Source organism: Mustela nivalis (genome assembly GCF_964662115.1).
Source record: "Mustela nivalis genome assembly, chromosome: 10".
Lineage (NCBI taxonomy): Eukaryota > Metazoa > Chordata > Mammalia > Carnivora > Mustelidae > Mustela > Mustela nivalis.
Window position 1 is genome coordinate 43,695,170 of NC_139029.1, and position 13,160 is coordinate 43,708,329.

The following is a 13,160-nucleotide window of genomic DNA, read 5'->3' on the forward strand; positions in this document are numbered from 1 at the left end:
TTTCTAGAGCACCCATTCGTTTTTATTTAAGTTATTTTGAATCTGTGAACAGTACTGTAAACAGGTATCCACTGACATAACATTAGAGCTTTGGGTTTTTCATTAGTTTTACAGAGTTATACTTAGGAATTTCACAATGTTGTAAACACATAGTATACTGCTTTTTAAAAACTTTGATCTTTATAAGGCTTATTTTATTTAAGATATTCTACATTTGTAAGTATGAAATCACTGTTCAGGAATAATTGTCGTATTATCATATCCTTGATAAACATCTTTTATGTTGTCTACTAATTTGGTCAAGTGATTTTTTTTCAGCTAATGATTGATACATATTTAGGCAAATGTGTCTTTTTTACATAGTTATTTGTTCAAAATAATTTAGAAGTAATCTTTCTAAATATGAAAGGTTTATGAGACCTTGAGTTTGAGAGAAGAATCTCTTTTTTTCTGAAGTATAATTTTTGGTTTTAAAAAATCAAGTTTTATTTGGAATATGTGGTATGTTTTTTGAGAAAAGGATTTTGTTGTATTGTTTTATTTTTTAGTCCACGTGCTGTTTCCAGTCATTTTGCCAGTGGCAACAGAACTCTTTAGGACTCTTGAAAAATGAGAAAGAAACAAACTCTGCCCCCCCAAGAATAGCTTTGGAGATAGCAAGATACTTGAATCACAGCTCTAGCATTAATTTCTTATATGAATTTGGGTAAGTTTCTTAAGTTCTGTGATCCTCAGTTTTCCCCACAAGTCCTTGTAGTGTTTAAATAAGAAAATGTATACAAAGTACTTGTAGGCACACTTGTAGGCACACACGTATATATGAAGTGCCCAGTGTGCTGTAACTACTCATTATTATTATCATATGCCTTTGAGAAATACCTTTCTTCCTATTGATATCATAGCCACTTTTCTCCAAATTCCTTTATTTCCTGAGCCCTGAACTTGTATGCTTCTTTTGCCTTGCTTTTGGAGACCCCACTGGTTCCTTTCCTCAGCACCCTATAATTTTCCTTCCATTTCTTGGATCTTTGGTACTGAAAGCATAAGTCCATGGACCAGGACAATAGCTTTTTATAAAGATCTCAAAGCACTTGATAACTCTGTATACATTTCTGCTGTATATACATAGCGGAAATTTAGGAGTGGATCACTGAGCCAGAGTATAAATGTTTAGTTTTAGTAGTTACTGCATATTCTGCACCAATTTACACTTTTCCCATGTGTTTGCAATAATTTATATTCCCACCAGCAATAGAGAAGTTCATTACTCTGTATATTCACCAGGGCTTGGTATTGTTTGCTTTTTTAATTGTTGCTGAGTAGGCATATTGTGATATTGTATTATATTGTTTTAATTTACATTTCCTTGGTGACTAAACATATTGAGCACCTTTTTATGTGTTTATTGACTAGCTACATCTCCTCTTTACCAAATTTATTTTCCTGGAAGACATTTGATTTCTTCTGAAATGCCTAGACTTTAAATAAATTGCAGTCCTGGTGCTGATGGTGATTTCTTCTGTTAATACTTTTCCGCATTAGGAGCTCCTGGAATGTAGTACCACAAGGGATTCCTTGGAACTTAGAATGTGTAGATAATACTTTTATACTTTGTCTCTGACAGATATTTGTTGGTTTTTCTCATATATGAGAGATTAGCACACCCAATTTGAAATCCCCTCTCAAATTCTAAAGCTGCAATACAAGTAGTATATGAAACCTAAATTATATGTTCAAACAACCATTAATGTCAGTCATGCATTCCATCCATACAGAAAGTAGTTACTGAACGTCAATTGTATGTTAAACACTGTGCCAGATGCTGCAATACAAAGTAAAATGAGACACTGACCCTGCTCTGAAGGAGCTGATTGGTTTAAAGAGGGAGATCAATAGCAACAACTAGATAGGTAATTATAGCCCTTGATGTTAAGTGCCATCATGGAGAGGAGTGCAGTTGTGCATTGGAGGGTCATTTAATCCAGGCAGTTGAGTTGTTGGAATGATGGGGGAATGCGGGTGGTGTTTCAGGAATGCTAACTGGAATGGTACTTGAGATAAACTTCAAAAGACAAATGAAACTTGGATAAGTGAGACATTGGAGATTGATGATCAGGGACACAAATGGTTCACATGTTTAACAGAATTCATTTACTATACTCAACAAAATTCTACTTAAATTTACTGAATGCTTATCATGATCTAGATATATTGTTAGCCTTGGAAATTAGAGAAAGCACAGCCCTGATGGGGAATTCAAAATGGTTCTAAATGACTGAAGTATACCATTTGAGTTGAAGGAATGGTGAAAGATGATACTGGAAAGGTACACAGGTGCCTAACTATGTATAAAATAAATGCTTTTCTTATCTATGAAACTAAATGAAGCCTCTACTATTAGTCATTCAAATTACCTCCTTGTTCCAGTTTTTCAACTATGTGCACAGAACATACTAGGATAGGTTTTAGCTTACTAGTAGTATCAGTGGAACCTCCATTTTGTGTGGTACCATAATTTGATCTATCTCAGAACTTCTGTCCATCACCATTATAAAAAGTTCTTGAATCTTCCCTTTGCTTTTTATTTCAGTCATCTTGCCTTATCTGCATCTGGAGGGTGTACAGAAGACTGATCTTTCTTGCTATTGAATATTTCATAATGTATCCCCAAATTTTCTCCCTTGCTCCTTAAACCTAGGGTCGGTTTCAAGGTCTCACCCTAAGATTGCTAGGCCATGAAGGGAATCATGTAGCTAAGGCACTGAAAAATCCCACTCTAACTAGAAGAGCTATGTCCCTAGCATCTCAACTTGGAATTCTGAGTACCACTGTACCCAACCCCAAGTCATTATTATATACAGTATTAGATTCTATAGTACTTTTAACAGTAGTATTATTTTAGACATGAGTGAAATCTGTTGGTTAATCATGGGACGCAATATACTCCGTAATCAATATATAATCATTATGAACCTAGGTTTTAGAATCAGACAGACTTGGATTTAAGTAAGGATTTTTGAAAAAGATTTATGTATTTGAGACACACACAGAGAGCGTGTGCGGGCGCACAGGGGGCAGGGGGAGGGGCAGAGGAAGAGGGAGAAGCAGGCACTGAGCTGAGCAGAGAGCCCAGTGTAGGGGCTCGTCCCAGGACCCCGAGGTCATGATCTGAACTGAAGACAGCTGCATAACCAACTGAGCTACCCATATGCTTCTTAAAGACTGATTTTGTTTATCACTTGTCATTTTTAATGTCTGTAAGCCTCCGTTTTCTGTAAAATTTCCTCATGGGGTTCTTATAAGGTTAAAATGAAGTAATGTATGTAAAAATGTTTACCATGTGTGGATATATATAGACATACAGCTGTTAGTTGTCCTTCCCAGATTAGTGGGAAAGAACCATTAGCTATCCTCAAATAATCCCCACTGAAAATCACACAGGAGCTTGCTATCTGAAGTTTGTATATGCTTCTGAGAAAGATCTGGGTTGCAGTTAAAAGCTGTAGTCATGGGTCACCTGGACTGAATAATGCCCATCTCTTTTGTACTTGGTCAACGTGCTTTCACTTAGAGACCCTCCTGAGGGATTTAGTGTATTTTTGTAGCCTAAATTTTAAGTCAGGTCATCCCAAATGCACCCTGAAAATTTTAGAAACTTCTTTAGTTATACTGAGTAATATGGTGATAGACTTGATTTTATTTGTTTAGGCTAATAAAATGGGAGCATAGCACTACATGTGGGAGCATAGCACTACATGTTCCACTACATGTGGAACATAGCACTGTCATGTTCCAATGAGGTGATACTTTTTTTTTTTAAACTTTTTTTTTTTAAGATTTTATTTATTTATTTGACAGAGAGAGACCACAAGTAGGCAGAGAGGCAGGCAGAGAGAGAGAGAGAGGAGGAAGCAGGCTCCCTGCTGAGCAGAGAGTCCGATGCGGGGCTCGATCCCAGGACCCTGAGATCACGACCTGAGCCGAAGGCAGCGGCTTAACTCACTGAGCCACCCAGGCGCCCCGAGGTGATACTTTTCAAGGGTCAGAAAAACTTACACATTTTGTACATTGGTCAGGACTTTGTATAGGGATAGGAAATATCATATGAAGCTATTGGGCCTGGGGAGTATATAAAATTAAATAAATTTTTTGTGGACTGAAGCTTTGTCTTTGGTGACATAGTTCAAATTATTATATAATATGTACATGACCTTTACAGCAGAGGGACATTTGACAACCCTTAGCTTTTATTTGAGCCTAGCAGAGAAAAAGATCATAATTCAGGCCTAAAATAATACTTTTATTTTGTAATTGTTCTTTTTCTTTGTTTTACTGGCTGGATATAGTAATCTTACATGATATATTAAAATTGAATGGGAAGTAGTTACTATGAATAGTATGGAATAATGTATAGGAAGAGAGTGTTTCCCATTATACTTGATAAAATTTTGGGGTCTATGCTTGTAAAAAATGCTAGACTTTATTGCGGATAAGACTAGAAACTTGAAAAGTTTATTTCATCTTGCTACAAAACAGTCATGTATTTACAACTACATAACACAGTTATATGAAGTCCTAAATGTTGTGTATCCAGGGCACGTGTTGCATGGAGCACTGGGTGTGGTGCATAAACAATGAATTCTGTTACGCTGAAAAGAAATTAAAAAAAAAAAAAGAAAAAAAGAAAAATCTTAGAGCTGGAAGGGGAATTAGACTTGCTCTAGTCCAACCTGTAACTTAATGCCGGAGTCTATCAAATGGTAATCCTGACAAATGGGTGAGCTTCTTTTGTTTGAGTATTGGACAGTACATGCTGCTGGGTTTAAATCTTGGCCTTGCCACTTCATAGCTGAACAACTGTGGGAAAATTCTTAACCTCTCTGTGCTGCGTTTTCCAGGCTTGTTGCTTATTGGTAATAGCTTTATCCCTTGCAGTGGGTGAAGACTACAGGGGATCTGATGTCCAGCCCCTCCTATCTGCCACTGAGAGATGAACTGAGAATCAAATAAATGTTAGTGTTGCACAGCCTGTAGAAAAGGAACACTCAGTATATGATTTCACAATTATGTGGAATTTAAGAAACAAAACAACCAAGCAAAGGGAAAAAAACCAGAAAGGCAAACCAGGAAACAAACTCTTAACTACAGAGAACAAACTGATGGTTACCTTAGGGGAAGTCAGTGGGAGGATGGAGATTAAGGAGGACACTTGCTCTGAAGGGCGTTGGGTGGTGTGTGGAAGTGCTGAATCACTATATTGTACACCTGAAACTAATATTACACTGTATGTTAACTAACTGGAACACCCAGCATCTAGTTCAGCATCCCTGAACTAGAACTCTGATAGACCACTGGTGAGAGTACAAAGCTGGGAAAGTTTAAATATAGACTTGTTTGTAAGTTTATTTAAATATAAATATATTTATATTATATTTATATGTCATATATTTAAATATATGATACATATTTATATAATTAATATATATTTTATATTTATAAATTTATTATATTTATATTATATTTATATTTAAATATAAACTTACCACACAACCGAGCAATCCAATACTGGATAGAAATAGAAATCTACCCAAAAGAAATGAAGACACATTGGCCTCACCTACATACTCTCACCACAGACACAAATAGCAGACTTATTCATAATCTCCAAAAACTGGAAATTACCCATATGTCCATCAACTGGTGAATGGATATATTTATTGTATATAATTGTAAGATACACATACAAGGGAACATTATTCAGCAATAAAATAGAATAAATTGGTGTATAGAAAAAGAAAAATATCCACAAAAGTGGATGAATCTCAGAAGTATTAACACATAAGAAGCCAGAGTTGAAAGGCTACATGCTGTATGGTTTCGTTTATAGAATATTCAGAAAAATACTACAGTAACAGAAAACAGATCAGTAGTTGGCAGGGATTGGGGTGGAGGAAAGGGACTAACTATGAAAGGATATGGTGGAATTTTTATGTGATGTTGTAAGTAAGCTACAATTGATTTTAGTAGTAGTTACATGACCATACATGTTTGCCAAAATTATGGTACTATATGAGGAGCAAATTTTAAACTTCAATAAAATGACTTAAAAAATGTATAGTCAGGCTACATTGTTAAGTGGGAAATTTTTTTGTGTGGTGGTAATTTTCAGTATAGGTTGGAGTGGTGAAAAGGGAGGTGTGGAGAGGATTCCTAGAGCAGCTGACTATTGAAAGAATTTCTGTCAGTTTTTTTAAGATTTTATTTATTTGAGAGAGAGTCCAAGTGAAAGAGCATGAGCTGAGGGAGCAGCAGAGGGAGAAAGAAAAGTAGACTCCCCACTGAGCAGGGAGGCCAATGTGGGGCTTGATCTCAGGACCACGAGATCATGACCTGAGCTGAAGGTGGCACTTAATGAATCACCCAGGTGCTCCAGTTAATCACAGCTCTCCTTCTTGAACAATATAAATGAGTTTCATTCTTCTGTATGACAGCTCTTCATCTCATCCAATGTAAAAATCCTAAAAGGCATAGATAGTGTAGGTATGGATTTTTTCCCATAAAATTCCATGACTTTTGGGAGTATTTTGTGTAATTTGGCTATAATTGAGGAAAAGCAAAATGAAACACGAATAAATGGTAAATTTGTAGAACTTAATCCAAGAAATTGTGTGGGCTATAAATTTATTTCTGTTAGTTCAGGGATGATAGTTCAGCAAAACTGAACATTTGAAATAAGTTCACACCTTTTTAATTTTAAAGTATGTTAAATAGTGAATTAATTCTATTCAGCTGAATAGTAGACAGCTTCAGGAAAGTGGCTTAAACAAGAGTATTTTTCTCTCTTAAAACAATCTGAGTAGGTGGACAGAATGTTGTTGTACCCAGTGACATAAAAAACATGGGTTTCTCTCTTCTTTTGCTTCCCACCTGCCTAATCCTGTCCTCAGGGTTCAAGGTGGTGGCTTTGGCATTCCAGGCTTTAGGATGGAGGAAGGAATGAATAAGCTTAGGAGGGGCATTTCTACTTACATATTATTGGCCAGAATATAGTGATATGGCCAAATTTAGTTAAAAGAAATGCTAGGATGCAGTCTCTACTCTGGGTAGCCATGTGCTTGGGTATAATTCAGGAGTCTTTATGTCTGGGAAGGAAGGATGGAATAAATACTGGGTATGACACAACTAATTGGTTCACTTTTCATGTGTTTAGTGCAGTGCTTACCATGGTAGGCATTCATTAAATAGTTGTTCCATGAATAGACATCCCTTATTGCTTATATTGATCTGGATATTTACTCTGAGTAATGATAAATTATGGCAAATTTGTCCATCCCTGCTATTTTTTTTTAAAAAATCTTCTTTCTTATCTGTGTTCTTCCTTTACAAAGAAGGTATTCCTAATAGCCTGCAGACAGATTTAATACCAGCTAATTTATTTTAGCTCCTTTATTGCTGATATTTTTTCCCCTACTAAAATTTGGAGTCCTGTGAAACCTCTCTTTTCATGTGTATTTGATCAACATAGTCCTGGTATGTGGAAAGTATTCAGTAAATGTTTTTAGATTGAATAAATGAATGGAAATAAAACTGATGAATCCAAGTCTTTTTCTTTTTTTCAATTACTTCCTTAGAAGAGTTTATGGGTGTAATACAGAAGAAATTCTTGGTCTTAAATCTGTTTTTCTTACAATATTTTTAGGAATATTCATTTGGCTTTCATGTAGAATATGATGATGAGAGAATTTGGATTTAATTATTAAAAGTACTAATTCACTTATGTACTTATGTTATTAGGCAATAGGGGCAGTATAGTTCAGCAAAAAGAAGAGGGATTCATAATACATTTGACTCTTTTTTTTTTTTTAAGATTTTATTTTTAAGCAGTCTCCATATCCAACATGGTGCTCAAACTCACAACCCCAAGATCAAGAGTCGGTAGGTTCAGTGACTGAGCCAGCTAGGCTCCCCCAGTACATTTGACTCAATATCAGATATCCAAATAACATATCAACATTCCTGTTTCAAGAGATAATGTCATTTCTTTTCCAGTGTTTCATGGAGAAAAATTTCTTCAGATAGATGAATCAGTTGTTTTCTCAGATGTCAAAAAGCCATGCCTTAAAAAAAAATTACTTTTAGAAGTTTTTCTCAGCTTTATTTAGGTATGACTGATAAAATTATAGATACTTAAAGTGTACCTCATGATGATTTTATATATATATATATATATATAATATATAGTGAAAAGATTTCTCCCATGTAGTTAATTAACACACCTGTCACCTCTTTTTTATTTATGCATGTAAAAGTACATATGAAAATAATATATATGTATATATATTCTTTATATTTATATATAGATGAACATTTAAATTCTTTAGCAAATTTCAGTTATACAACACAGTGTTTTCAACTGTAGTCACTAAGTTTACATTAGATCCTCAGATCTTATTCATCTTATAGATGAAAGTTTGTGTGTTTTTACCAAGCTCCACTTTTCTACAAGTTTGCGTTTTTTAAAAGATTCCACATATAAGCAATACCATGCAGTGTTTCTTGATCTGGCTTATAAGCCAGAAGCATAAGGCCTCAAAGTCCATTCATGGTGTCGCAAATATTGCTCTGTGTGTTTGTGTGTATCATATCTTCATGCATTTGTTGACAGACACCTAGGTAGTTTCTATGTCTTGGCTGTTGTGAATAATGCTGCAGTGAACATGGAAGTGGGGGTATTTTTCTGATATCCTGTTTTCATTTTTTAAAATACATATTCAGAAATGGGATTGCTGCATCATATGGTAGTTCTCTTAAATTTTTAAGGAACCTCCATACTGTTTTTTATAATGGTTGTACCAATTTATATTCCCACCATCAGTGCACAAGGGTTCCCTTTTCCCCCCCACATCCTTGGCAACAGTTACCTCTTGTCTTTTTGGTAACAGCTATTCTAGCAGATGTGCTTTTAATTTGCATTTCCTTGGTGATTATTGATGTTGAGCACCTTTTCATGTATATGTTGGCCATTTGTATGTCTTCTTTGGAAAAATGTTTATACAGTTTCTCTATTTTTTAATCATTTTTTTTTGTTTTTGGTTTGCTATTTAGTTGTGTGAGTTCTTTATATATTTTGTATATTAATGCCTTATCACATAGATGATTTGCAAATATTTTCTCACATTCTGTAGATTGCCTTTTCATTTTCCTTTTCTGTCCAAAAATTTTTTAGTTTGATGTAGTCCCACTTGTTTATTTTTGCTTTTGTTTTCTTGGTTTTTTTTTTGGTTTTTGTTTTTTTTTTTTTGTCATATCTAAAAAAAAAAAAAAGTTGTAAAGACTTTATTTCAAGGAGCTTATCGCCTATGTTTTCTTCTAGAAGTTTTATGGTTTCTTAATTTGTTTTGAGTTGATGTGTGTGTAATGTGTAAGATAGTTTCATTCTTTGATATGTGGCTATCCAGTTTTCTCAGCAGCATTTATTGAAGAGGTTATCCTTTACCTATTGTATATGTTCTTGACTCCTTTGTTGTAAATTAATTGACCCATATATGCATAAGTTTATTTCTGGGTTCTCAATCCTATTCTGTTGACCTGTGTGTCTGTTTTTAGGCTGGTATTAGACTATTTTGATTACTATCACTTTGTAATATGGTTTGAAGTTTGGAAGTGTGATTCTTCTTACTTTGTTGTTCTTTCTCAAGATTGCCTTGACTTTTTGGGGTCTTTTGTGGTTCCATATAAACTTTAGGATTGTTTCTTCTGTTTCTGTGAAAAAATGTCATTAGAGTTTTGATGAGGATTGTGTAGAATCTGTAGGCTGCTTTGTCTATAGAGACATTTTAACATTATCAGTTCTTCTGTCTGGGAGCGTGATGTATCGTGTCTTCTTTTATCAGAGTCTTAAAATTTTCAGTGTGCAGATCTCTCACCTTGGTTACATTTATCAAGTATTATTTTCTTTTGATATAATTGTAAGGTTTTCTTCATTTCTCTGATAATTCATTTTTAGTGTATGGAAACACAACTGATTTTTGTATATTGACTTTGTATATTGCAGCTTTATTGAATTTGTTGACAAAGTAATACTTCATCTTTTCTTTTTTTTGAAGATTTTATTTATTTATTTGACAGGGAGAGACAGTGAGCAAGATAGGGAACAAAAGTGCGTGGAGAAAGATAGGGAGAAGCAGGCTTCCTGCTGAGCAGGCAGCCCGATGTGGGGCTTAATCCCAGGACCCTGGGATCATGACCTGAGCCAAAGGCAGATGCTTAACAACTGAGCCACCAAGGTGCCCCAGTAATACTTCATCTTTAAATTGTTTGTTTGGTTTTTTTTTTTTTTGAGCAATTTCATTCACTTTCTGGTTTCTTTGTTGTTTGGTTTATGCATATAGCATTAAAAAACAAAACATCCATCTGTTTGACTGTTACAGTCTTTGCTCTTACACTCTTTGCTCTGGAAAGAGCATATATGTTCTCAGTAGTCAGTATTCTCAATTATCAAATGGGGAAAGAGGAATTGAACTATTTTTTTTCTTTTTTTTTTTTTAATTGACAAGGAGATGCAGCATTGGTTACTTTCATTGAGGTTGTCTGGCATTTGAGGAGAGAGACCTATTTTTTAGGCCATGTAGGCAAGTGTTTGGGTTTTATGAAATTCCCAAAAGTGAGTACTAAACTACCCAGGGATCAAGAAACCACTTAGGTTATTTTAATTGAGTAGAAATCCCCTGAAATTGATTTCAGCCATAAAAAATAATGAAACCTTGCCATTTGCAACAAGATGGATGGACCTAGAGCATACAATGCTATGTGAAGTCAGTCAGAGAAAGATAAATGCCATATGATTTCACTCATATGTGGAATTTAATAAACAAATGAACAAAGAAAAAGAACAGAATAGACTGTTAAATATAAAAAGAACAAACTGGTTGTTACGGGGGGAGCGGAGAGTGGGGGGTTGGGTGAAATAGGTGAGGGGGATTAAGAATACACTTAATTTGATGAACATTGAGTAATGTTTAGAATTGTTGAATTCTATATTTTACACCTGAAATTGATATAACACTGTATGTTAATTACACTGGAATTTTAAAAATTAACTGAAAAAGGAAGTCCCTGAAATTGATATTTTTCTGGAGTTCTAGAAACGTATTTTGGAATGTTAGGATAGATTGCTTGAACTTGATATAATGGCTACCAGTTTATTTTATATGTAGGTAAAATAACTCTCAAGCTTCACTAAAGTTTTTGAGATGATAATTTAATACTTGAGAAAGTTATAAAGGTAAAAATAATCTCCAGTGACAAGAAACTCAGTTCTTTCTAGGTCAGCCCATTTCATGTTTGAATTGTTCTCACTGGGAGCATTATTATGTGTAGTTAACCATGCTTCCTGAGAACTGAAGTGAGGAAACTTGGGATCAGATGTTGTGACAGCTTGTACTGCATCACTTCTGTTGAGTTACTTCTCTGTGCCTCAGGTTTCTCATTACTACAGTGGAGGACAGTAACACTTGATAGAATTGTGGGGTTGAGTGAGCAGAGTAGTTAGTACTTAGAATAATGTTTGGCACAGAATAAGCAATAAGTGTTGTTGTCACATCTATTATTATTATTAATGTATTTGTTTTAATGATTGTGGAACTTGACTCCAAGAAATGGTTAAGAGATTGTCAACTGGCTCTTTGATTTCTAGCATATAGGCTGTGTGTCATCAAGTGAAATAGAGGACATGGGTTTGGTAGAGGAAGGGAAAGAGGATGCTGAGTTTACTTCTGAACATGCTGAACTTGAGGTGTTTGTGGAACAATACTATACTGAGATACATGAATTTGAAGAAAAGGGCAGAGTCCTTGGCACATGGTTGATAATTACAACTATGAGAGATGGGCTAGATAACTTAAGGATCTACTTTGGTTATAGATTAGAAACCTGGGGACCCTAAACTTTAAAGAATAGGTAAAAGCCATAAGCATACCATCTGAGAGTGAGTAGAAGAAACTGGAGTGAGAAGTGCCAACAAAAAGGGGGAGTAATCAATGTTGTCTATTGCAACAGAGATTGCAGTGATCTGAGAACTGGAAGGTATACATGGCTTGATAATTAAAGGGTCTTTTGTGAACCTTTGGTTTCAATAGAGGAGTGGAGGCAGAAGCCAGATAGCAGTGATGTTAGAAGGGTGAAAGAGGAGGAGGCACAGACAATAAATGTACACACTGCTGTTTTGAGAAATGCTGGTGAGACAAATGTTGAAAACTAAAGGAAGATGGACGGGATATTGATGGGCTAAGGAAAAGGAGCTATTAGAAAAGAAAGTGGTTGATTGTCAGGAGAGTGTAGAAGAGGTGAGTTCAAGGCCACAAGTTGGTGATACTGGCCTTGAACAGGAGAAGGGTGAAAACATCTAAGACTGGAGCGAAGAGAAATGTGGATATAACCAAGACTTTAAGATAGAGGAAATCACTCCTATGGACGTGATTGCCGCCAAAGAAATGAAAGGGGAATTTGCTATAAGGAGTAGATGGTTGACTATGTGTTGTGAGGTGAATGGTCAATGTTTAGAATAGTAATTGAGGGAAGTAGAAGGGGAGGCTGACAAGTTTGTTTTCTGATAGAGGGATTTTTCATCTGAGCAGTATTTGGATATTACTAGTAGTGTGGATACTATGTGTTACATGAAAGGGGAAGGACTATTGTTTCATTTAATGCCATGTAGATTTATTTAGCATATATTATGTACAAAATACTGTTCTTTGTCCTTCCGGAAGAGTCAAATGAATATTGACTGCCTTACTTAAGGTCGGGATGGGTATGTGTTCATAGCTTATGTCTTATGATTTGTTAAAATCGCAAATGTTTACCATAGCCTAAAAATGAAAAATGATACATGAGCTTTGTAAACATGCTATAAAGGTTTGAAAGAAGTAGGGACCCCATTAAATAGGAGGAAATAGGAAATCTTTATGGAAAAGACAAAAAATATGTAAAATAAGGGCTACATGTATATTTTCTGATAAAGAAGTAATAAAACCAGTTTTAAGTTTTTAATTTATTATAGAAGTCATTTATTCATATACAATGACTGGCATTAATCAGAAATGAAGAAATAAAGAGATTAATAAAACATAGTGAATTCTGCTCTATCCGAAAGATGTTCCAAA

General features: G+C 35.0%; 1 protein-coding gene across 4 annotated transcripts in view; it reads left to right on the plus strand.

Annotated features, from left to right (window-relative positions):
* PRKAA2 (protein kinase AMP-activated catalytic subunit alpha 2) overlaps positions 1-13,160 on the plus strand; it is a 66,508-nt gene that overhangs the window by 17,030 nt on the left and 36,318 nt on the right. For 2 of the 4 annotated variants that reach the window (XM_082688117.1, XM_082688119.1), the window contains exon 2: positions 549-706. The exons of the other annotated variants lie outside the window; for them this stretch is intronic. In XM_082688117.1, the coding sequence (XP_082544243.1) occupies positions 697-706 (10 nt within the window). In that variant the 5' untranslated portion in view covers positions 549-696. The remainder of the gene's footprint in view (positions 1-548; positions 707-13,160) is intronic. 4 annotated transcript variants of the gene reach the window in all.